This window comes from Giraffa tippelskirchi, chromosome 6 (genome assembly GCF_054371585.1).
Source record: "Giraffa tippelskirchi isolate mGirTip1 chromosome 6, T2T-mGirTip1v1.2.pri, whole genome shotgun sequence".
NCBI classification, from domain to species: domain Eukaryota; kingdom Metazoa; phylum Chordata; class Mammalia; order Artiodactyla; family Giraffidae; genus Giraffa; species Giraffa tippelskirchi.
The window spans coordinates 46,857,502-46,883,904 of NC_137280.1; the positions used below are offsets into that span (position 1 = coordinate 46,857,502).

Below are 26,403 nucleotides of genomic sequence, written 5' to 3' on the forward strand. Positions count from 1 at the left end.
TTCTAGTGATTACTCTATTGATGACTGGTGGACGACTCATGCTTGGACATAAGAACAATAATGTCTGCCCTCCTTAGAAATTCACTTCGGTTTGGCAGGAATTTAGAAAAATCGGCAAATGTATAAATATATGACATGTAAACATATAATTTTTGCAAATACAAAGAAACTAGGGAGAAAAATGAGACTATACTATGAAAGAACTTTGAAATTTTTTAAGTATTCAAATAGATTATATTATTTACTCTGTTGAAAAATAGACTCTAAGGTCAATTAAATTAAATTGAAATTGAAAGCTGACTACCTGCAATAGAAATTATCTGAGTTTGCCTCAGGCGTGTGCTAAGTCTGACTCTTTGTGACCACGTGGACTGTAGCCTGCCAGGTTCCTCAGTCCATAGAGTTCTCCAGGCAAGAATATTGGAGTGGGTTGCCATGCCCTCCTCCAGGGGATCTTCCTGACCCAGAGATTACACACTGAACATCCTGTGGCTCCTGTACTGCAAGAGAATTCTTTACTGCTGAGCCACCAGGGAGCCCTTTCCTCAGGAGTACTTAGTTATTTTCTCTTGGCCATTTGTAAATATCCTTCTTTCTTGTCACCTACATGCTTCTGTCAACCCTTTGCAAACAAACTGCACAGTTACTGAGCCTCCCAGGCTTACAACCGGTGACATCCCTGGACACATGCATGTAACATACAATAACTATTCACCTGGCCAATAGCTTGCACTATGGTCTTTATGTAAAGTCTCTGTTATTGCTGCTCAGGAGAAATGGAAAGCATGAATTAAAGTCTAGAAGATATATTGTGCTTTTTTAAATCTACAGTATACCTTCGGGACTTTAGAAGAGTTAATCTGAACCATTTAAAGATACCTCTGCACAACCAAATACATAGTAAGTGAAGAGGAATTCTTAGGAAGATGGTCATTTTTTAAATTTCCTGACCTTTTACATATTTTTGGTAGCCCTGTAAATTTGGAGCTCTATAATCATAAAATTATAGGGATTATGTCTTTAAACTTCAAGGATCTTACAATAAAAAATCTTGTCCTAAATACAGTCTAAAAATCAGAAGTAGTCAAACACTTTAACAAAGTTCAAAATATCTTAATAACTTTCAGCATTTACTTTTGTAGTGTTTTGATGGAAACATTCATTTAAAAAACACTTGTTGAGCACCATGGATATGCCCAAGACTATGCTAAGCTCTTAGAATTAGAGGTGAATAAGGCAGTTTCCACTTAAAAGAAAAATCATTGCTAGAAAGGGTCGAGGATCTATAAACAGGGAAATGATGTTAAGTGTTAAGTATGGAAATAAGGTATGAACAGATTACAAAAACTATAATTGACTAATCTACTCCCTAAAGGTTAAACACACTGAAAAAATAAACACATAGCAGCAAAATGCAAGGGTAGTTAATATTAATTAATTTTGGTGTACCCATTTTGTCTATGAGAGTTGACCATGAACTTTCCTGTGTGGGTTCTCATGTATGAAAATCTGTCATATTTTTATCTTGGACATTAACTTTTTATTGGTTTTGCTATGAAACTATTTAATCATATTTAATTCCATTTCTCAAAATATAATTTTAGATAGTATAATGCTGTTCTATGTCATGCTTACAATTCAGTTATTAGTTTCAAAGCAGAATGCTTTTAATTCTTTGTACGCTACAGGTAACTTTGAAACAATGCATCACATAGTTCCCGTTTATTACCCAAGGGTGGGTAAGCCAAAATTAGTTTTTTTCTCTGATATACAGAGATTTCTTGCAAATGGAAATGCATCTCCAGAAAGCTCCCAAGAAGATAACCCTAAAATTATTGAAGACATGGGGTAGGTTCTTTCAAATACTTCTGTGTGATTTATCTTTGGGCAGGAAGGATGGGACAACCTCACTGTCAACAACACAGAGGAAGAAAGGTCCTCCATCCATCTTCTAGTTCTCTGTTCTCAATTCTTCTTGACCAAGCACCAAAAAAAAAAAAGTTCACTGTTCACCTGCCAAAACAGTCATTAAGTTGCAGTGGTTCAGGAAGAACTGGGAGTCACAGACTAGATACGTCGACTGGAATAAGGCAGGTGACTCAGGCAAGTCCCAAAAGCAGCAGTTAAAGGTGTCTGAATGAGCAGGGATAACAGCAAAGGAGCCCGAGGCTGAGATGGTAATGGATGGCCCACTGGTGAGTAAAGGGCATCTGGTGGTGGAAAGGAAGGGGAAGCCACAGCACGACAGGGACAGGCTAGTTTCACCACTTCTCCAACCCAAAAGTTCTTAATTTAGGGTCCCTGAAGGATGCATTAAAAGTTTCATTAGATTCTCAAAGAGATATATGATCTAAAAAATAGTTTAAGAATCACTATTCCAACCTCGTGTGCGTGCTAAAGCCTTTGAGTCATGTCCAACACTTTTCAGCAACACGGACTTCAGCCCTCCAGGCTTCTCTGTCCATGAGATTCTCCAGGCAAGAATACTGGAGTGGGTTGCCATGCCTTCCAGGGGATCTTCCTGACCCAGGGATCAAATCCGCATTTCTTAGGTCTCCTGCATTGGCAGGCAGGTTCTTTACTACTAATTCTAAACTTTGAATATACACATGGGCTTCCCAGGTGGCATATACGTAATTTAGCTCAATACGAATCAGCTCTAAGTCTCCTGATGAGAAGAAAATTGCTTTTTTTTTTTCAGTTTTATGAACGATGTTATTGCTTTAATGTAAAGATAAATTATACCAGAAAATAATCTCCTTTGTTCATAAAACTAACAGGCACTTGCCAAATGCCAGACAGTACTCCGTATAATAAAAACTCAAATGAGGTAGTCCTGACCTCAAAGATTTTGCAACAAGCTAATGTGAGAGTCAAATGGGATACCACTACTATATATTGTGATAAATGCTATGGGCTTTATACACCAGATCCTCATACATCCTATAAATTATTTGCTCAACTTTTTTCATTTAAAGTCAATACAGTGATTGCTCTATTGATCTTCCCAGTGATATCATAGTAGTCACTGTGTTATAATAAAGGGCAATGGCAAATTTCATTCAGAAAGTAATCGGAACCAGTAGATGTACTTTGGAATAGATTACCTTTTTCCAGAACTGCTTGATGAAGGTCACATGGGTTTGTCATGAGGCCCTCTCTGCAGGGTCCAATCAAGGGATGGTGACTCAGCATTCCTTAATGGAGCCCACCTGAAGAAGACCCATGAACAACAGTGCTGCTACTCCCATTCCCTGAACAGTGGCTTAGGCTTGTCGAGAGAGGCCTAAGGGGGAGAGAGTCCTCTAAGTCTGGAAAACGCTTCATCTGGGGAGAGGTGATAGAATAAGTAAGGAGTCCTGGTTTGGATCTTGCTTCCTCTCCATTCACACACACACAAAACAGAAGCTGTGTGTGAATTTGCCATAGCTGATTATGTCCACTATCATTGCCGTCAAAACCGTAGCAAGTTTGTTCATAGCACTCCAAAAGTTTCTTAAAGATTTACATAATTCAATGTCAATTCCACAACAGTGTTCTTGCGTTTTGTTTCTTTGCCAAGCATTTTGAAAGGTCTTGCTAGTGTACCATCAAGGTGGAAAAGAAAACAGTAAAAACGGACACAGCCTCAGAAAACAATATTGGTAAATCTGTACATTGCCACACCTACTGTTAGATCAGTTGTGAGCTGCGGCACGTACCACATATTCTGCAGCCCCAAACAAAGCTCTAGTCACTAGGACTGCACTGACAAATCCTAGTTCCTAACTAGGAATGCTAAACACAAGCTAAATGCATTTTCAACTACCAATACTAAGTACTATTGAGATAGGCTACCCTAAAGAAACCACCAGCATAGAGGGGTTCCTGTGAGAAGAATACATTGTCTTGCTTTTGCCACTGTCAGTGAAACTGATTATGTTCAATCCTGATTCTTAAGTTTTATTTTGTGAAAAAGTATTACATAAACATTTTCATTTTAAATTTTCATTTATTTGTTTGGCTGTGCTGGGTCTTCATCACTGCGTGGACTTTTCTCTAGTTGCGGAGAGTGCAGGCTTCTCACTGTGGTGGCTTCCCTCATTGTGGAGCACAGGCTCCAGGGGCACAAGCTTCAGTAGGTGTGGCTCCCAGGCTCTCCAGCACAGGCTCAAGAGTTGTGGCACATGGGCTTAGTTGCTCCACGGCAAGTGGGATTCTCCAGGATCAGGGATCAAAGCCATGTCTCCTGCATTGGCAGGTGGATTCTTTACCCATGAGCCACCAGGTAAGCCCCAACATTTTCTTTTAAATATTTTTTTATCTCTTCAGGGCACATTTTCACTGAGGGCACGCCTAAACATTGATTTATCACAAATGTTTTAAGTTTAAATGGAAATATCACCAGTTAATATCACCTTCAATCAAAGGTGACCAAACCTATTATGAAATTTCATTAAGCTCTTGATAATAGACTATTAGGGTGTGCCTCTTGCTAACATTTTACTAATTTAGTGTAAGGCTACGAAGACAGTCCATGGAATCCCAAGAGTAGGATACGACTTAGCAATTACACCACCACCACCACCATGAGACAATGAGAATCAAGTTAGAAGGTTAGTAAAGTATTAAAATACACAGCTCTTAAGAACAGATTTTTAGTTTCTAAAAAGTTGATTAAACCAACTCCCTCCTTTAATTACTTGAAGGAGGGTTAATGAGCTGGTATCAGCAGGAGAGTCCCCTACAGTCTACATTTAAGATTCAAGGTGAGGAGCCTGATCAGAGGTGGAAAGGAGCTTTAGAGGTTTCTTCCAAAACTCTAGAAGTATAAGCCCCACACTCCTTTAAGGTTTACACACTGTGATCTGTGCCTGTGTCCTGTGTAGAACACAGTGAAGCAACATCTGTCCAATGACAGGGGAATGTTTTCCACCTCCTTTATAAATGCATGCCGTCTGTGCTCATGTATATTTATACAAGCCTGCCTTCCCTACAGGGAGGAAAAAGTCAGACTCATTGACGTTGCTGTTGACCCCCAAACTGAACTTGATACTATCAATGTACACTTTAATTAAAGATTAGTTCAACACTATTTTTTTATTTAAAGGTTGATTCTGAATAAATGCCTTCACTGTTCAATTAAAATTAGCATGTGGTATGGAACAAAAAATGTGCAAATTATTGCCTCTTTCTGTTTGTCACAGTAAATACTTCTGACAGATGTTTCCTCTCTTTCAAGCTGGCTAGGAGGTATTTGAGCCTTAGTAATTTAAAAATAGGCATTAAATACATTTATACATTGTAAATAAGATCCACTGACAATACAGTACCCACAGCACAGTACAATGAAAAGAGCAAATTGTTACTTGATTAACTATGTTTCAAGCCCAAGCAATGTCAATAGAGTCAATCCATCCCTTCTGTTAATGTAAAAATAATAACTTCCTAGCTGGGTTTGAATGCCCTTAGGTTCAGATACCTTTAAGGAATGTGAATCCCTGGGACCTGTAATTCATAGGAAATGTTCACTGTATGTTATTTAACTATTTATAAAATACCTACTAACTTTAGTTAGAAATGAAAGTGTTGAGTTTCTTTGAGTTAAAAAGTGACCTTTAAAAACAGTGAAAAATAATTTGCTTTTACCACCGTTAAGGCTATGCTATGTTTGAACAGTTGTAACAACAGATCTCCTATGTGCTTCAAGAAGAATCTTTTAAAACTCAGATAATACTTTTAGTCATGAAACTCTGGGATGATCTTACATAAACTCATTTGTAAAGCTCTAACTACTTTTAATTTTGCCATGCTAAATCCAACCTCGGCCTAACTAACTTTTATATGCAAAATAACTATGCATCAGTAATGTAGGTATAATGCTAAGATTTTGGTTTGCAGTTCTCAAAGAACCCTTTTGAAATTAGGAGAACCCCCACCTCCCTAAAAAAAAAGAAATAAAAAAGAAAGTAATAGTAGTGAGCAACAAAACTTTTTTTCGAACAGTCTAAGCTAGCTTTTGTGACGTCTAGTCTCAACTCTGTCAATGGCTTACTCTATGAACAAGAATTATGTAGTTATAAGAACTGTACTAGTTATTTTCCATTTTAAAATGTCTATTCTGAAAGCTTAGTCTTCATTACCCAAACAAATTATAAAACACAGTAGGACCCTTTGAGATAAGAGTACTATCAGCCCCAACTTATACATAGGGAAAATGAGTGTTGGAGAAACCCAGTCAGAGGAGCCCAACGTCACAGGATTGCCAGGAGGCAGAGCTGGGACGTGAATCCAGGTCATTGACTCCAAAAGTCAAGTTCTTAATTACACTGCCAGGGAGTCTCAAAAACATTACATTGCCAGGAGGTCTCAAAAACACCCTAAAGTAAAGGCAGATAAAGTAAGTAAGGGAAGCAGGTGAGAATTTGACTGAGGTAAACTGGAGAACACGCTGTCCAACTAAAGGCAACTGTAGCTACTCGGCTCCAAAACACTCCAGTCAGGCAGGCAAGTTGAACTTGGGAAATCAGATTATCTGGCAAGCAAGATAGTTAGATTGTGGAATCATCTGATTTTTAAAATGTTGTAAATATTGGATCAATATTTTTTCTTTGAAAATGTCCATTACAGTGGGTAAAAAGAAAAAAAATCAAGTAACGCTAACGAGGATATGGAGCCACCAGAACTGTCATGCACTACTGGTGGGGATACAAAAAGAATAGTTCAGCCAATTTGGAAAATAGTTTGACATATTCTTACAAAGTTAAACACACACTCACTACACTCAGCAGTCCCACTCCTAAGTATTTCCCCAGGTGAAATGAAAACATTTACTCACACAAAAATCTGAACCCTAATGATTTTAGTGGCTTACTAAGAATCACCAAAAATTGGGAACAACCCAAAAGTCCCTCAGCAGGGAATGGATAGACAAACTGTGGTACATCCATACAATGGAATACTACCCAGCATTAAAAAGGAATGAACTAGCAATATATGAGGAGAAGGCAATGGCAACCCACTCCAGTATTCTTGCCTGGAGAATTGCAGGGACAGGGGAGCCCAGTGGGCTGCCATCTATGGGATTGCACAGAGTCGGACACGACTGAAGTGACTTAGCAGCAATATATGAAATGACAGACAGACCTCAGAAGCACTATGCTGAATGAAAGACACCAGACTTAAAAGGCTACACAATGTATGATTCCATGACCTACTGGCAAAGGCAAAACTGCAGAGACAGAAAACATGAGTAGTTGCTGAGAACCTGGGGTTGACTACAAAGGGTCAACACAAGGGAATTTTGAGGGGATGGTGAAATGTTGCATATCTTTATTGTGGTAGTAGTTACATGACTGTAAATGTTTTATCAAAACTGAACTATATACTCAAAGGACTGAGTTTAAGTCTGTAAATTATACCTTAATTAAACAATGAAGGAAATAATTGAAAGGTGAAAAAAGCATAAACTGTATAAAGCCCACTGATACAGATAGATAACAAAACAATATATTTTCTTCACTGGTATATGTGATCATTTTACACTATAAAGATAACAAACTATTTGACACATTTAAAAAAAGAAAGTGTGATTTTGAGACCTACATCACACTGGGACTTCTCTGATGGTCCAGTGGCTAAGACTCCAAACTCCCAACACAGTCTTTGATCCCTGGCAAGGAACTAGATCTCACACGCTGCAACTTAAGAGTCCGCATGCTGCAAATAAGGATTCTGCATGCCACATCTAAGACCCAATGCAGCCAAATAAATAAATATGTATCTTTTTAAAAGGCCTAATCACACTCAGGTGAAATAAAATCTATAGTACTCTAAAACCAGATTAGGCAAGAATTTCAAAGAAAGATGCACTATGAAAATAGTATTTGGATTGTTAATAGGGATTCAAGTTAATGCTCTTTACTGAGATAAGAGATACAAAAAAAATGTTTTGCAAATAATGAAGATCCCTACAAATAGTAAATAAAATAGTATGGTAAAAAGCAGAAGTGTTAAGGTCAATCTGCCTGGCTTGAATCCTGTCTCTGCCACTTACTAGCTGTGTGACCTTGGACAACTTACTTCAACTCTCTTAGCTTTGTTTTCTCAAGTATAAAGTCCTCAAAGGGTTTTTATAAAGACTAAATGAGAAAATAAAAGTGCTTTTTGTAAAACACTTAGCACTTAAAAAGGTACCTGTTATTAATTTATGTAATGTTGAAAATTTGAAGATGTTTATTCTCCATTTCAACTTTAATTGCAAATACTGGAGTCTTGCAGGAATTAGGACTAGAGTCATCAGAGGATTCAGAGGCTGCTTAGAGGGGCAGCAGACAAGACAAGGGGGTGGCCTGCGGTGGCAGGTCTTGTTACATCAGCCTTTCGAACCTGTTGGGCAACTCAGCAGGCAACTGGCCAGTCATTATCAGTAGTGAAGTGCCTGCACTGTGCCCGCACGTTCGCCCCAACTCCTAGAGTAGCAGAAGACTCTAGCAGTCTAGGCTAAGGGGAGGCTTGTGAGATGCCAAGGTGCAAAATAATTTTCCACATTCTTCCCTACCTCAGGGGCACAATCTTTGCCTGAGAAGATGCACAGTTTAGTAACTAATCATTAGCCTTCACTGTTGTTAATATGTCCTGGATTATATACATTTCCTACCTGTTTTGGATAACTTTCAGTTTTGAAATAATTTAAATGCTGTTTTTTTTTTCTCTGTCAATACAGAAATCTCTCTTTGAAGGCATCTGAAAGCTTGCTGACAAAAAATGATGTACGTGAACCTCATCTTCTTCATAATTTGAAAGTAAAAGAAAATTTGTTTGTAAAAAAACAGTAAATTCAACCTCCAGTGATCTGAAACGTTTCATTCTTTACCTTTATAGTACTAGGCAACATCATCTTTTGTGGTTTGTAGCTTTACAGTCTCTCATTATATAAGAAAAACCTTTGCAATTCCTGTTTGATTTGCTTCTTTATAGAATCTGAAACAGTCCTTTACAATTGCTTTATTCTTCATTACATACAATTTTCTGGGGAAATAAAGATGTGCTTTCTCATTCATTAAAAGTAATCGTTTTTTGAACTCACGGTATTTTGGTGTGCTTCTTTATCTTCAAGTGTAAATCTGACTATATTTATCAAATGGGAATTGAGATGAAAACCTGAGGATTACTCTGAGTTACTAATAAACTTAAAGTGTGTGGAACTTTATACTCAAATAAAGTAAGTGCCACCATTACTATGTACTAGGTTTGTTGTTTACCCGCTAAGTAGTGTCTGACTCTTGCGATCCCAAGGACAGTAGCCCGCCAGGCTCTTCTGGCCATGGGGTTTCTCCAGGCGAAAATACTCCAGTGGGTTGCCATTTTTTCCTCCAGGGTATCTTCCTAACTCAGGGATCAAATGCATTGACTGGTGGATTCTTTACCACTGAGCCACCAGGAAAACTCTGTACTTGTTGGTAGCTCCGATTTTTAAATATATGGTAAAGGATGAAATTATGTCACATGTACAAGAACGGTTTCATTAAGGATATTCTAAAATCGATATTCTGTCTCGACCCCCCAAAGAAGATTGATGCAAGAATTATTTTCAAGGATGCATTAATCACATTGCTGGGAAATACTGCGCGTCTGCTAAAACTTCACCTGTGAAGGCGATGGTTCCAAACGAGCGGAAGCCACACCAGGTCGGGGGCGTCCAGGGCCCGGGCTTCCCCGGGAAGCGCCCCCTTTTCTCAAGGAGCCTGGACGGAGACCTTCCCCACACGGCCGCCATCCCCGCTCCCCGAGGCCAAGAGGGTACAACACCTCGGGAGAGCTCCCCGCAGGGAAACTCCCAAATCGGTTCCAACTACGGAAACAAAGCGTGGGCCCCGGGGTGGAATGGGACGACGGAGGCGACGGCCTCGGGAAGAAGCGATTGCGACGGGGGGAACTAAAAGTACCACAGACCGTGGGCACGTTCGAACTCAGTGCAGTTTACCTCCAGACGGCTCAATACACTCTTCGCGGAGTCCCGAAGCGGCGGGACTATGCTTCAAGCAGTCACTACGGCAGGAGACGTTGACCTTGTGGTGGAGCAAACGGTGAGCGCGTCCAGGCGGCACACGCCACACTTCCTCACCGAAAGTTAAGGCGCGTTCCACAGAACTGCCGCCTTCCCGCCTCGGCCCGGCGCGGGTCTGAAAGGCGCCCGGGGTTCAGCCTGGGCCCGAGGCGGAAGGCCCACGGCGAGACGATGTAACTCGCGAGGCCGCGCTGGGGTCCTTAGAGCCCAGGCAGCGACTCCGACCCCGCCGGCAGCCAACCCAGCGGCGCTTGACGTACCGCGCGCGGGGCCCGACCCGGGGGAGAACCTGAACGCGGGTGGGCGGGACCAGCAAAACGCCCCGCCCCCTATTGCCCCGCCCTGCCGGACGGTTTGATTAATGAGTCTCCCGAAGCAGAGAGGCTCAGGGAGCAAGCAGCCCCACCGCACAGCACCACAGGTGCCGGAGGACGTCGGCGGATTCCGCCGTGGTGATCCCGGTGCCTAGCTTGCCCCACAAGCAGTCCTCGCCTCGCACGAGCCCGCATAAAAGGCGCACCCGATCCGCTAGACGAAGATGGAGTGACCGGCGCGGTCCAGGCCACGCAGACCCGGCTCGACGCTTCTCTTCCCGCGCAGCGGAACCGAACCCCGCACAGCCCTTCCAGGAAAGGTGAGGACCCGGGTCCGACCCCTGCCGCGCAGTTCCCGGACTTGGACGGGTGGCGGGTGCCTTAGTCTGAGGTGAGGCCACAGGTTCCTCACTCTGGCAGAAACCGCCCCGGCCTCCTACCGTCGCCCCTAGAGACCCCGGGCTCCTGGCGTCGTCCCTGGGTACCCCGAGCCTCCGGAACGCATAATGCTAGGGCGGCCGGCGCGGGCACCGCGGGCCACGGCGTGCTCCACGAGTTGACCCGCTTCATCTTTCCCGCGGGATGGGCAGGTTAATAACCCAGAGGCGCGAACAAGTTCTGAACCTGAAATCTTCCTTCCTCCAGTATCGTAGCCCTCTTGACTAAATGATTGGTGGAAAGTAAGGGCTTCCCTGGTGGCTCAGACGGTAAAGAATACGCCTGCAATTCGGAGACTGGGTTCGATTCCTGGGTCAAGAAGATTTCCCTGGAGAAGGAAATGGCAACCCACTCCAGTATTCTTGCCTGGAGAATCCCATGGACAGAGGAACCTGGTTATCTACAGTCCATGGGGTCGCAAAGGGTCGGACACGACTGAGCGACTAAGCCCAGAACACAAGGCTGGTTGGTACCGGGGCCCTCCTGAGCCTTCTAAGCAGTCCCGGAATCCTCGGGCCCCACCCTTCTCCTCAGACGACTGGAGGCAAAAGTGCCCCAATCAAAAGGTGCTCAACTCTGAGATCGCCCCGAGCCACATCGGGCGCGCAGGGGGAGCGAGAGGGCTGCGCTCCCACCTGGGCTAAGCTCGACCAGCGCCCCGGCCTCACCGCGCCTTCGGTCCTTTGCAGGGAAGCCCTATGGACCGCGGCGGCCCCGCAGGCAGCCCCCTGATCTCCAGCAGCGAGCCTGGGCCCCCGGTAGCCGCCGCCCGAGACTTGAGCCCCGGACGGACCGGGTCGGGCCCAGGCGGCGGCGCGCGCTCCGGAGGCGGGCGGCCGGCGGCAGCGAACGCGGCGCGGGAGCGCAGCCGCGTGCAGACTCTGCGGCACGCCTTCCTGGAGCTGCAGCGCAGGCTGCCGTCGGTGCCGCCGGACACAAAGCTGTCTAAGCTGGACGTGCTGCTGCTGGCCACCACCTATATTGCGCACCTCACTCGCAGCCTGCAGGACGACGCCGAGGCGCCGGCGGACCCAAGACTGGGTTCCCTTCGCGGGGATGGTTACCTACACCCGGTCAAGGTAGGCGGGCAGGGCACTGAGGGGCCGGGCCCGGGAGCAAGGCCCCTTGACTTGCCGGGTCTGCCACTGCTTGGACAGATACCAGCGAGCTTTCACCGCTCCTTCCGGGTGAGGCAGGGGACAGACCCGGAGAGCGATCTTCGCCCGCCCAGTCACGGGCAGGGAGGTCGCCACACTAGGTTACTCCTTAACGGTTTGCAGGTAGTGGCTTAAACCTGGGGTGGCTTGGGTAGGGGGAGTCTCATGCCCCTTATAGGATGATGGAACCTACAGGATACCTTTCCTCGATGAGAAGTTTTTCGGGGGTGCCTGGTGGGGTGCTTGGTTGCACATCCTGATAATTTTTATTTATCAGAGCCTTTGAGGGTTTTAAATTTACATAATTATGTTTCCCCTTGTGATTTTTATCAAATTTTTTTAAAGTTTCATGGATTAAATAGGATGATGGAATTATCTGTTGCTAACTCACCCTAGGAAACCAATGTTGAAATTTTTTTGTAAAATGAGACCATTCTGCATCCCCATATGGTAAATTTTCAGTCCATTTTAAAGTTAGCTATCATAGACTAGCCAACTACCAAGAATGTTAGAAAAACTACAATGAGTTTATGTAATTTTCATAATAAATTGGCATGTATGTTGTGTTCAGATTAAATACTATATTCAAATTCTTTAATGTACAAAATTAGCTGAGTTCCTCTTGTATAATATTTTTTACATTACATGTAGGTAGTAATGTACAAAATTGGTTGGGGTTTTGTTTAATACAGTTTATATGATTATGATTAATTGCCTATATTGCAATATGTAGACTCTCATCATCCTTTTCTCCTAGATCTAATTGTTTTTAAATATTACATTGATCAGGCTTTCTATTCAAAATGAATCACCTTCCCTATATTTTCTAAAACTAAGTATTCAAAATTTTTATTCTACTATTCTGAAGCATTTTCACACACAAATATAAGATTAAGACTTTGCCTTAAGTGTATCAATGTAAATTATTGAATAATCATGATTGAAATGAAGGTAAAATACATCCTCTAATATTAACTGAACTTAAAATTCTGTGGTAAGCTTTAACAAAATTTACTTTGCAAATGTAATTAACATGATGATACTCAAACTAGTTCAAATATTAAGTGTAAAAATTTGAAGTATCATTTATTCATAATTATGATAGCCTATTCCATTCCATTCATGTGTTATATAACCTCAGCTGGAAACTTATTCATTACTAATTAAGGGGTTTTGTATAACCATTAGATGCTATTAATATTAGATTAATAGTAGGAACCTTAGATTGCTATTCAAATGTATCATTTATATAAGATTTCTTTTGACTTTATATTATACTCTAAGAAGTTTATTTCAACATTAAGTAGGCATAATACAAAAGGCATCTGTTAAATGCCTCTTTGTGGGAGAGAGAAATCATATGAGAAATCCAGTTGTTTTTCACTTTTGTTTCTTGCAGTGCTTTTTTGAATGAGTAACGTTAAAACCATAATTTTCATGAATGCTAAAACCATAATTTTCATGTAACAATAAGCTTAACAAGAGGTTTTTTTGCCCTAATTCCCATACCAAGTGTTTTTGTAGTCTTATAATTCGTTAAAGAAAAATTAAATCTCATTTGTCTTCTGAATCAATTATTTTGATTTTAAAAGACAATTACAGGGATAATGAAAGACAGCCAAAGATTACCTCTTAAAATGAAATTGAGGGACTTCCCTGGTAGTCCAGTGGCTAAGACTCTGTGCTCTCAATGCATGGATGCCAGGATTCTATTCCTGGTCAGGGAACTAGACCCACATGCCATAACTAAAGATCCTGCATGCTGGCAAGGAAGATCAGAGATCCCGGCTGCCACAAATAAGACCTGGACATATAAATAAATAAAAATAAATATTAAAAAATGAAATTGATGGTGGTTGAACAAATGACTAGTCTATTTTAAAATTATTTACTGAGTGCCTGCTATGTGCAAAGCACTGTTAGGAGAGTGAGTACAATTAAGATTAGACTCAATCCTTGCCCTAAATGAACATATAATGGAGAAAAAGACAGAAATACAATAACAGTATTATAAGACACAGGCTTCCCCAGTGGCTAAGCGGTCAAGAATCTGCCTGCCAACGCAGGAGATGCGGGTTCAGCCCCGGCGTTGGGAAGATCCCCTTGAGGAAATGGCAACCCACTCCAGTATTCTTGCCTGGAGAATCCCATGGACTGAGAAGCCTGGCGGGCTATAGTCCATGGAGTCGCAGAAGAGTCAGACTGGACTTAGCGACTGAACAACAATTTTAACAGAGAACGCTGTATGTGCCGTAAGAGACTATAACCCTGTGCTGTGGCGATGCAGAGGAAAGAGATTCTGTGTACATTACTGAAACTGTTTGTAACACTTTATTTTACAGACACTACCAAAATGCTTAAATATTAAGTCTGTTGTTGATTAATCTAATGCCAAAGAAATAGTCTGATTATTTGTACTTTTTAATCTACAAAAGGTACTGTAACCTTTAGTTAAAGAGTGTTCCAAAATGACTATTTTTCTGTCTTACAACATAGTATTACTGGGCCTTACTTTGATGATCAAAGATCTATTAACAAATATTTCAAGGCCATAATTTTGAATCATCAAATCATCTTATTATCAGTATTGGGGATTTAGCATTGTTAGCATTATCAGGAATTTACATTAAGAGTACCTCAAGGGACTTCCCCATTGGTCCAGTGGTTAAGATTCTGCACTTCCAATGCAGGGGGCCGGGGTTCAATCCCTGGTCAGGGAACCAGATCCTGAACACTGTTAAGAGCCTGCGTGCCGAAACTAAGACCCAGAGTAGCCAAATAAAAAGAAGCTCTCTTGAGAATCTTAAAAAAAAAAAAGAATACCTCAAATGAAACTGGAAGGTTTAAGAGACTGGGATCCCAGAGGGTAGCCTAGAACAACACTTTATATGCCTTTGGGATGTGAACAGTTCTGATCAGCACCAGCGTCCGAAAGAGCAGAACTCCCAAGAGAATTGGAGTTCTATATTTAGAGGGCTATATTTCAGATACTTATATTGAAAGCAAAGCACACTTGGCCTTATTAATTGCATTACCCCTGGAGAATCATTGTTGATAACACAGAAAAACAGTAATTTTTAAAAATAAATTTTGTTATTTTGGAATCATTTAACTCCAAAAATCAAGAATATATATTTTTAAAGTCTTCTGTTTCAGGTTTAGTTCTGGTTAATTTTATGAGTGCATTAGATTGTTCTAAGCTAATGAAACTACATAATTTTAAATATGCCTTCTTAGGTAAAGTAGAAAGTCAGGACTGTGTTAATCTACACAATGCTAAAACAGACCGTCGAAAGGTGAAATGTAAATCAGTCACCTGGTTTTTTTGGCATGATGCTGCCATGCAGCCTAACCAATATTTTATTTATATGTTTATTTCTGACTCTTAAAACTATTTGTGTGTCTACATTAAATTCATTTGAAAAAAATTATTAGTAGCCTTTTTGAAATTCCAGGGACACAAAGTTATTAAAAAGGAAACTTTACTAAGTCCATGAAATTTCAGGCAAAAATCCACATAAACATTTTTAGGTTTGTTTCATAAATTACATATAAATTACTTACGTAGTGTGTGCGCTCAGTCACTCAGTGGTGTCTGATTCTTGGCAGCCCCACTGACTGTAACTCGCCAAGCTCCTCTGTCCATGGAATTTTCCAGGCAAGAATATTGGAGTGGGGTGCCATTTCCTACTCTAGGGGATCTTCCCTACCCAGGGATCAAACCCTCATGTCTCGCCTTGGCAGGCAGATTCTTTACCTCTGGGCCACCTGGGAAGGCCACTTACCTACTAGCAAGGCTGTAAAGAGCAGATGCCTTCATTGGTCTCCACTCTTGGTTGCATGCTTTAGAGTGATTCTCAATACAGTGAAACCCAGGTAACACATAGAACTAACAGGGAGCATTCAGTAATATTTTTATTTTATTTATTTTTTTGATGTGTTTTAATTCACATTCTCAAGTTATTATTATCTACATTCTCAAGTATAGAATTCTCAAATTACATTTGAGGTTTGAGCATGAGATTTTTATACTCATGAAAATGTGGCAATAGTGTAAAAGATTGAAAAGGACAGATTTAGAGACTTCCCTGGTGGTCCAGTGGCCAAGACTCCATGCTTCCAGTGCAAGGGGCCAGGGATTGATCCCTGGTCAAGGAACCAGATCCCCACATACTGCAACTAAGAGTTCACCTTCTACAACTAAAAGACCCTGCATACTGCAATGAAAGATCTTGCATGCCTCAACAAAGTTCGAAGATCTCACATGCTGCAACTAAGATCTCGCACATTCAAATTAATTTTTTAAAAACAAAGAAAAGCACTGAAGTGCAGAAAATCTGCACTTCAAATTGACAATCTATGCCCTATACTATTTGCTGTATGTGGCAGTCAGCTCAGACTGTGATAACAAAATACCATAGACTAGGTAGATGAAACAACAGAAATTGATTTTCTCACAGTTCAGGAGGCTGGAAAGTTCAAGATCATGGTGTTGGCCAAGGCCACTAATCCTGTCATGAGGGACCCACCCTCATGACCTCATCTAACCATAATTACCTCTCCAAATATCATCGCACTGGGGTTAGAGCATCAACAAGTAAGTTTTGGGGGAACACAAACGTTCACTCCATAATACCATGACACTGGATCCTTCAGTATAATGCAGGCCTTAACTCTGGTCTAACAATGCCAAATTCAGACATATCAAAAAATCCCAGGCAAATTTCTAAAACACTTCATGTTCCCAACTGATCAAGGGAATCCCAGGAATAGGACCAATATGATACATCCAGAGCATACACGAATGCACTTCTATGATTTAAAACAAAACCTGAAATGGATTTGCAAAAATAAATAACACAGTCAGTCTTATTACTGTATTGAATATAAAATACAAGTTTGTTTATAGGAAGATTATATAGGAATGGAACATTTTAAATTCCAAGTAACACAGATGTTGTATTTAATCTGTGTTGAAGTTCTGCTAGATTCCGAGCAGAATAATCTGAATTTAGGACTTTGAAATGACCTAAACCACATTGGAGTAAGTTCAGTTATCACATCTGGAGGCATAAAACTCACATGCTTACTTATTATTCCTTATACTACATTTTACATCTGTAATCCCAGTTGAGGTGACAGTCTCTGGAAGTATAAGGCAGGCTTATATTATTCCAGATAAGAATTGGCTCTACCTTATACTTTTCTGAAGAGGTCCAGTCTGATTTAATTGGTCTGGAGTGTGATTTGGCCATTAGTTTTTTGTTTTTTTTTTTAAAGCTCCCATGTGATCCTAATGTGCAACTTGTGTTGAAAAGCCAGAGCTCTTATGAACTTTTAAAAAAATTATTTATTTATTCATTTATTCACTGGCTATATTGGGTCTTCATTGATGTGCACGGGCTTTCTCTGGTTGTGGCAAATGGGGACTACTTTCTGGTCGGGCTTCTCATTGCGGTGGAATTCCCATTGCTCTCCTCTTGTGGAGCATGGGCTCTAAAGCATGGACTCAGTTGCCCCACAGCATGTGGAATCTTCCTGGATCAGAGAACCTGTGTTCCCTGCATTAGCAAGCAGATTCTTAAACACTGTACCACCAGGGAAGTCCTCTTATGGACTTTGAATTGTTAATAATTGTACCTCTGTTTGAGCACCATGGATTATCTGCCAGGCATTTAAGAACATTTCAAGGACCACCCTTTCCACTGGTGATCCAGTGGCTAAGACTCTGTGCTCCCAATGCAGGAGGCCCAGGTTCGACCCTTGGTCAGGGAACTAGATCCCACATGTCACAACTAAGGATTCTGCGTGCCACAACTCCTGTATGCTGCAACAAAAATTGAAGATCCTGTGTGCCACAGCTGAAGCCTGACAGAGCCAAATAAATATATTAATTTTAAGTTTTTTTAAAAAAGAACATTTCATGGTGCTGTGTAACCAGCAGTCTGTCCATGAACATTCACTGGTGAAAGTAGCCTGCTGCTCACAGCAATATTTACTCTCTGGGGAGTGTGGGACCCCACTGCTGACCTCAAAGAATTGCACTTTAGTCTAAAGACTTATCTTTGTATTGAAAAAAAAAAAAAAGCAGTGTTTCTCTGATTAGTATTCCAAAGACCTTAAACCAAAATTATATGACCCTCCCCTCTAAGAAAAAAAAAAGTCCATCCTGAAAGTATTATCTGTGTAGTATATTTTTCATCATCATCCTGTTTGGAAATTAATTATATTATTTGAGAGGCTGCCCATTTTAAAGGTGAATTTAGAAAAGTCACAATCAGAATAGAAATGTGATGATGACTGAAGGTTAGAGCGTGGGATGCCAGTACAAGCAGAATTTAATCTAGATCTTCTGGCTGTGTAACCCCAAACATTCTAATATTTGCAACTTCCGGATATTGCTTTTAGCAGGATGAAATGTTTAGGTAGTTGAATTAGTCACTTTTCATTGTAATCCTTTGACAAATTTAGATGCATAATACCACATATAACTTTTTAAAACATTTTTAAAGCCAGGGATTTTGTTTTAGGTTGAGTTTAAAGTTAAAACATTGTAGATAGATAAATTTTCCTACATCTAAATAAATTTATTCTTCATAATTTTTTGCAGTTCTGGTCCACAGGCACAATATTATTTCATACAGTTATAATCAGAGTCTGGGTATATTTTTAATTTTGCTGTTAGCATTAATAAACATTTTTTTTGTCATCACTTAGACTTTGTAATCACAGTTGTTACTAGCTATATAGTTTTGCATTTGCGTTGAAACATTAGGAATTTTTAATATTATTATTGCACACAGTCTGTCATAGATACTAACTTTTGGATTATTGTTTAAATATTCTTTTTCAGAAATGGCCCATGCGATCAAGATTGTACATTGGTGCTACTGGTCAGTTTCTGAAGCATCCTGTCTCTGGAGAAAAAACAAATCATGACAGTATTCCAACAGACTCTCAGCCTTAGGCTCTCCCCTGATGGGGGCTGGTAGAAAGTGATGTTGTTTTTAAATGATATGAAATAACTATTTATTACATCAGACATAACAAGCATTATTTCTGAAAGTTTTCACGTGAATCCATAGTTGGATATTCTGATTTATCTAATCTAAGTAAACGTGGAATGAAATCCTCAGTCGAATGTAAAAATACACAGCTTGTCTAGTCAGTGTGAGAGAGTCACTACTATAAATTGCAGGAGAAACTAATGGAAAAAAAAAAAAACCCATAGGACAGCAAAGAATTGTGTATATAGCCAAAGAATACATATGTTTTCTGTAGTGTATCACAAGCTCATCTATACAATCTTCCTGGTTTAAAAAAGTAAAAACTGGGTTTGTAAAACACCAGTATTTCATTTTTTTGAAAACCAGTCTGTGCTTAAAATTGGTCTAAGAAGCCATTCCAGCTGGAAGGTGCTAGATCATTTACTCAGTTTTAGCTGAATACATGTGAAGACTGTTGAGCTATATGGCAATGCAGTAACTTCTATAACTGTCTTTCCCTCTTAGAAAACTTGTTTGGAATATTAGAAATGGTTTGCTTCCTAGGACAAGTCTTGGCCACCTTCCTAGAGGATTATTAAATATCTTACTACGTTTCCAAATTATGGAAGGCACTGGGCCTCCCTGTAACCCTGTGTGAACAGCAGATGGTTGTCCCTGGGTAGCAGGTTTTGCCACCCTCCCTGCACCCCGCCCGGTCACTCCATATCCACCCCACTCTCAGGTCCTGGACTAGGTAAACAGGTTTAGCTGTAGCCCCTAGAAAGATTGGCATGTTCAGGCCTGTCGGGGGCCTCCAGTGAACCCCTTGACCTTCACAGTCACAACCTTGGCCAGGTTCCTTCTCCCCTTGTCAACTGCTGTTCACAGTGAACCTACTTGGCCCTTATGAAACAGAAGTCCTTTCTGACTTGGGACTTCTGGGGCTGATCTGTACCTTGAAGAGGTCTAAGGACACAGAGTGACCATCCTGAGATACAGGATGCTCTGATTTGGACCCACAAGCAGGAAAAGCCCTCTGCTCTGGGTCTCTCCCACTGCCCCGCACACGAAATACCCAGAGAGCAGCTCTTCTGCCTGAACCAGTGGTTTCAGTTGTGCCAGGAGCTTAGTGGTCCTAGCTGAGAAGTGGAGATATTTATCAGGGAACACATCGAATCTCAAAACAACACAGTAGAGACCCTTGTAAAAAAAAAATTATCAGTCTCTTTTGTCATCTTTGCTGATTTAGATTCCCTTTTATCTCCCTTTCTTATTTTTCTCCGTACTCTTTACTATTCCACTGTCCATGTGTGTAAAGTTCATTCATTTCTTGATAACCCACAGTTTTAAAGTTGCTGGGTTTGGTCCAAGATTATTAAATAGAAATGTGTATGAATGGCCTTGGTTGAATTAATATAGCAGCTGAACCACCATTTCATTTCCTCCTTCATTTAACTCCAGCTTTTGGCAGTGAAATGAAATAAAAGACTATTTGAAGGCAAAGTTGATTTGAGGATGATCGTGTCTTGGCTCATGTTTGATAGTTTGTAACTTTTATTTTAATGTGAATATACTCATTGTAATGTGACCAAAGCATGTCTTTAAAAAGAAAAGGCATATAATAAAAAATGCCTACATATTAATCTGTAGCAAAAATGTTTGTATATTTAAATATTTGTGAGTATACGTACCCACTCATATGCCATTGAAAGGAATACAAAATAAAATGAGATGGATTGAGCCATTCATTATTATAAATTAGAATAAAAAGTGCTAAAAATAATGTTTTCTCTTAAGGAGTGAAATCAGAAATTCTTTAGTTACCTTGAACTGAACTGCAAACACTAAATGCGATAGCAAGAATTTCAGGGAAAAAATGGTTTTATCACTAATAATCTACTTAGTTACAGTTTTTAAAGCATTTAGTTGGGGAATAATTATGATTTTCATTGAATTATCAGACTTTTCTAAATCCTCCTAAATCATTAGTCATTGTCTTAACAGTATTACTTTTTATTTCTTCTTGTCCAGTTACAAATGTTTTAATGCCAAAGAACTATAGTTCTGTCATAAGCTTTGTAACATTTTATTAAATTGCTAAATATGCTAACAGCGTTTGGTAGGTTGGAAAACTTGAGGTGAAATTGCATATTCTCACCCAAAGTTTAAAAGAAGCATGCTGTTTAATTAATGGTGCATGGTCAAGATAAAGGATATTACTAAAATAAAACAAAGCACCAATTTGAAAAGTAATTTAGTCTGTTATATCTATCTCTGCAGTTTTTTAACAGATACCTATGGCAACACTTGAAAATCTTTCTAGAAGATAGATACCTCCTTGGTATTAGCTTCTTCACCATGCTATCTTTAGTGGAGTATGTAATATGGAGGGGAAGAGGGTATACTGGATCACCATATTATCCCATAATCTGCAAGGGAAATCCTCCCTTAAGTGTCTTCAGTTCACTCACCTCTCTCAGTCATATATTTACAATTCCTCTGTAATGATAATTTGGGTGGATAAGGAAATACCTTTTTAGAAGCATAACCAGTTCTAATAGACCTTTAAAATATTTATTACTTCTTTTTCTGATTATAAAAATGCTTACAGTGCAGTTTGTGTGTCAATTATACATCAGTAAAGCTACATTAAAAAGTATGTACATACCTGTTTTAAAAAGTAAACTTCATAACGAAAAGGAATGAAGTGGAAAAGTTAAAGTCTCACAGTGGAGGTGGTTGTTTAGAATAGAGTAAAGGTGAAAGTATCTGTTTCACACATTATTTGGTGATAGAAAATACTGGTTGCAGGGACTTCTCTGGTGGTCCAGTGGCCAGGACTCCATGCTCCCAAAGCAGAGGACCGGGGTTTGACCCCTGGTTGGGGAAACTAGATCGCACATGCCACAACTAAGATACAGTGCAGTCAAGTAAATAAATAGATATTTTTAAAAACTGTTCTTACATTTTGAGAAGGCTTTTTTGATCCAACTACTTCAATCTGCAGAGTTATTGATATCCTAAACAGTAATTTTCTTATCTATCCATGGAGAATTTATTTAAAGTAAGAAAAAGCTGTAAGAAAAGAAAATAAATGCTATGCTAGTTGTCCTCACTGAAATGCACAGCATTTTAGTTGAAATTGCTTTTTAGGTTAAATTATTCAATAATTTTTCCTTTTTCCAAAGGGTCTCATTTTATATTCATGAAGGCAGCTAGCCAGTTATTATCAAAAAGAAAGCTTTCAAGCTCTAGTAAGATCTCTTTTTTTTGGTTTTTTGGTTTAGTTTTTTGTGTTTGTTTAGGGGGAGAGGGGGTGGGTTATAGAGGTAATTCTATATATTTTTTCCAGCAGTATTTAATCCTTTTCTTTAGTCTTTGGTGGATCAGTAGTGCCATTCTGAGGAAATAATCCAATCCAGACCAAACATCTCCACCATGGCCAGCATAATTCCCTTAGAAATCAACACATGAATTGTATTTGGCATCTTTTAAGACACTTTGCATGCTGGCTGTATATAAAACTGTATTCTTAGCTGGCAGGGAGAAGAAATGGTAAGTCAAACAGATTGCTTCTGATCCAAATTCATGTATAAGATACCTTATTTTGAGAGGGCAGTTTAATCTAAATGCTCTTTCCTAGCTCTGTATAGGGTATTACAAATTATATCAATCATGTATTTTATTTGAAAAGTTATAAACTTCGACTCTTCTAGCACTGGCAGATTGTCTTAATCTGATGACAAGTTCTTTCTCTTTTTTCTTAATCATTGCTGGATAATATGATATCTACAGTTTCCCAGATAACTTACAACTAGTAGTACACTATTGCTGTCTTTCTCCATGGTACACACTTTTGATTTTTTAGTTTTGTTTTTCTTATAATCAAAAATATACAAAAGCTGGAACTTCCCTGATAGCTCAGCAGTAAAGAATTCACCTGCCAATGCAAGAGACTCAGGTTCGATCCCTGGTCGGGAAGATCATCTGGAGAAGGAAACGACAAAATAAAATTTTAAAATAATGGTGTATGTGTCACTAAAAATATAGAACAATATTACAAAGATTTCCAACCCTTAATCAATACAAAAGAGTAAAGCCAAATAAATGGAAAATGAATGTACAAAAACTGACTCCTAAAGAAGCACTAAGGGAGTACTACAAAAGTGTATATCTCAAAAAACTGTACTTTTATTTTGCTATACACTGGTAGCTGGTGGTCTTATATGTGGCTATTTTACTGAAAAAAAGAAATGCCCCTTAAATCCTGTAGATTTGCTTTCTATAAACTAAGTACAGCACAGATGGTACTGCAGCACAGTTGGGAATGAGGGACATTAAATAATCTTGCCCAACTACATAAGCCCGGGAAAGGCCTCCCTTCCTATGTTTACACAAGCCTTAGTTTCAACTCATAAGAGAAGCCAGTTCAGTGAAATATACCTCAATCACTCAGACTTTCATTATAAATTATACCACAGCACATAGCTGTCAGAAGCTTTTAAATTATAAACTGAAGAATAATCTTAACTATTAGGCTTAAAGATTATGTCAATAGTCATTTCCTGTACACATGAATGTTACTGAAGAAATGCATGCATTCCTGCCCTCTCAGGACCAAGAAGTATGTCCGTGGGGAGGTCTGGGGATGAACTTAAGTCACTTGTCTCTGTTTTTATGGCCATTAAAAACTGGGGGCCTTTTAAAACAATGTGAGGTCTAAATAAGAACTGATTTTAAATGTTCTTATTTTCAAATAAGTTCTGAAGTTACTTAATTTACAACCTTTAAATGTGTGCTATTATAAGGGACCTAAATGCTTTACATACTTATCTATGTAAGTATGTCCTGCATGGCAAAATTTTTAAATTAAGTTTGTATTTTTTAAAGACCCATACAAGACTGTCCTTACTGTGTGTAGCACACCTGCACCTCTTACTGACAGTAGGCCCCTAGACCAGAGCCCTCTTGAAACTGGGCAATAACAGCAAGTGAAAAAAGGGGTTCAACAGCAGATGTGCTACAGTCCATGAAGTCACAGAGCCGGACACAACTTTGCGACTGAATAACAACAACAATGGCAGAGACAGGAGAGTCAAGAGAGGGGAGAGAGGTGAGAAGCAGGAAGCTATTTCCAGATCCTCCTCTCAGAAGGAGGAGGCCTGTTCCACCCATGTTCAGTCAGGCTACAGGTGTGATATTCTGGAACATACAGGAGAGACTGCCTTGAAAGGAACCTGACTTCCAGCTAAGACCAATTCATCACTGCAATAAGCACCAGGCTTAATGTTTGCCCTCAACAAACTGCCCCTTGCCTTTTCTCTTCCCCTCAAGTCACAGTTGATGTGAAATAATAGCTAAGAAGGGCTTCCCTGGTAGCTCAGTTGGTAAAGAATCTGCCTGCAATGCAAGAGACCCTGGTTCAATTCCTGGTTTGGGAAAATCCCCTGGAGAAGGGACAGGCTACCCACTCCAGTATTCTTGAGCTTCCCTGGTGGCTCAGACAGTAAAGAATCCACCCGAAAGTCGGGAGACCTGGGTTCAATCCCTGGGTTGGGAAGATCCCCTGGAGGAAGGCATGGCAATCCACTCCAGTATTCTTGCCTGGAGAATCCCAAAGACAGAGGTGCCTGGCAGGCTACAGTCCATGGGATCACAAACAGTCGGACACAACTGACTAATCACAGCACAACAATAGCTAAGAAAGTACATGTAGGCAGCTCAAAGCAAGTCAGGTTTGTCTTTTCTGGCTGGTTAGATGTTAGAAAAAGGGTTAAAGACGATAAGGTGAAGCGTGACACAAAAACCCAAGAAGCTGGACTTCCCTAGTGGTCCAGTGGCAAAGAATACACCTGCCAGTGCAGGAGACATGGGTTCGATCCCTGATCTGGGACGATCCTACATCCTGTGGAGCAACTAAGCCCATGTGCCACAACTACTGAAGCCCAAATGCTCTAGAGCCTGTGAGCCACGACAAGAGAAGCCACTGCAATGTGAAGCCCGCAAATCACAACTAGAGAGTAACTCCCGCTTTCTGCAACTAGAGAAAGCCAAAGTGCAGCAACAAAGACTCAGCACAGCCAAAAATAAATAAATAAATTTTTTAAAATAAATGAATAAATAAAAACCAAGAAGCCACAAAAGAAAAGCTGGGTAATTTTGACTATGTAAAATTCATAAAACAAAAGAAAAAACATAAGGTAAAAAGACCAAAAAAATAAAAATAAAACTTGGGAAAAAAGCCACAATGCATGATAGCCACACTAGTAATTTCCTTTATATAATGCAGCTCTCAGAATTTAAAAAGACCAGCTACTCAGAAAAATGCCACAAATGATATGAGTAAGAAGTTCATAAAAAGAAACACCAAACACTCAATATCTTTATGAAAAGACACACAAACTCACCTAAGAAATGAAAATTTAAAAAGCAATGAAATAAAATATTGCACCTATCTGAATGCTATAAACTATCCAATTACAAAATAAATAAGTCCTGGGGATGTAATATACAGTATGGCAAATATAGTAACATCTGTATTGTATATTCGAAAGTTACTAAGAGAGTAGACCTTAAAAATTCTTAACACAAGAAAAAAAATTATAATTATGTGAGGTGATAGATGTTAACTAAACTTGTGGGAATCATCTTGATATATATCATTATGTAATACCTCTTAAACTTATACAGTGTTATATGTCAATTATATCTCAATAAAACTGGGGGGGAGAATGAGTAAGTGATGATGACTAATTTTTCTGGTATACTAGAGTTAACTTGTTTTAACCATAATGCTTGAGTATTTATGTTTTTGATGAAAATTAATCTTCATCATTTTTATCCTCCTGCCTTTTCTCTTCCAGGTTAAATTAAACGGAGAAATGTGACCAAAAAAGAATGACACAAATGTAAAATACCCATTTTTAGTGAGGGTGGGGAAATGACGATTGTAGCACTGTTGGAGTATACAAGGTTTTTAGATACAGTTTCACCATATCTCTCAATATGTTAAGTGTACACACCCTGACTTAGCAATTCTACATTAAAAAATTTGCCTAATGATACACAGTCATAAAAATATATAACAATAATTATTGCAGGTATTCATCATCTTTTGTCTCATCATCTGTATACTTAAAAGTTTCCCCTGCCTTCTGCACTGGCTGCACCCAAGTAACCTACCAAAAGTGCAAACCTGAGGATATAATGTACTTGATCAAATCCATTCAATGGTTCCTCATTGTGTAAGAGCAGGTCTAACCCCTTAACTTGGCTTATGAAACCTCTGTCTATATCACTGTCCACAGTCCTCCACCACTGCCTATTTTACACTTTGTGTGTGTGTGTGCCTGTGTGCTCAGTCATTCCGACTCTATGCTACCCCATGGACTGTAGCCTGCCAGGTTCCCCTCTGTCCATGGGATTCTCCAGACAAGAATATTGAAGTGAGTTGCCATTTC

The 26,403-nt window shown here is 39.9% G+C and overlaps 3 protein-coding genes across 10 annotated transcripts in view; 2 read left to right on the forward strand and 1 right to left on the reverse strand.

The window, feature by feature from the left end:
- PPP1R42 (protein phosphatase 1 regulatory subunit 42) overlaps window positions 1–9,062 on the forward strand; it is a 34,683-nt gene extending 25,621 nt beyond the window's left edge. Inside the window, exons 8-9 of one of the 4 annotated variants that reach the window (XR_014057304.1) lie at window positions 1,892–2,195; window positions 8,705–9,062. Coding sequence is in view for 2 of the 4 variants with exons in the window: in XM_081503246.1 (XP_081359372.1) it covers window positions 1,689–1,848; window positions 8,705–8,816 (272 nt within the window). In the remaining 2 variants the exon portion in view is untranslated. Of the gene's footprint in view, window positions 1–1,688; window positions 1,849–1,891; window positions 2,196–4,042; window positions 4,268–8,704 lie in introns of those variants that run through there. The other 3 variants (XR_014057305.1, XM_081503246.1, XM_081503247.1) reach the window with 3 other exon arrangements.
- The window catches only part of CSPP1 (centrosome and spindle pole associated protein 1), a 180,388-nt gene extending 170,091 nt beyond the window's left edge, over window positions 1–10,297 (reverse strand). For all 4 annotated transcript variants that reach the window (XM_081503197.1, XM_081503198.1, XM_081503195.1 and 1 more), the window contains exon 1: window positions 9,965–10,297. The gene's annotated coding sequence lies outside the window, so the exon portion shown is untranslated. The remainder of the gene's footprint in view (window positions 1–9,964) is intronic.
- Window positions 10,298–10,435: 138 nt separating this feature from the next.
- TCF24 (transcription factor 24) lies at window positions 10,436–21,196 on the forward strand. Of its 2 annotated transcripts, none has more exons than XM_081503256.1 (3): window positions 10,436–10,682; window positions 11,490–11,879; window positions 18,811–21,196. In XM_081503256.1, exons 2-3 carry the CDS (start codon window positions 11,499–11,501, stop codon window positions 18,922–18,924), a joined length of 495 nt encoding a protein of 164 aa, XP_081359382.1. In that variant the 5' UTR covers window positions 10,436–10,682; window positions 11,490–11,498; the 3' UTR covers window positions 18,925–21,196. The 2 variants fall into 2 exon arrangements, with proteins under 2 accessions (XP_081359382.1, XP_081359383.1); XM_081503257.1 differs by lacking the exon at window positions 10,436–10,682 and adding an exon at window positions 10,724–10,952.
- Window positions 21,197–26,403: the final 5,207 nt, after the last annotated feature.

Bases quoted from the DNA above. Each gene is read 5' to 3' on its own strand.
- TCF24 (XM_081503256.1), top strand. From the start codon at position 11,499: ATGGACCGCGGCGGCCCCGCAGGCAGCCCCCTGATCTCCAGCAGCGAG. The intron at 11,880-18,810 runs GTAGGCGGGCAG...ATTCTTTTTCAG, and splicing joins GTTACCTACACCCGGTCAAG to AAATGGCCCATGCGATCAAG.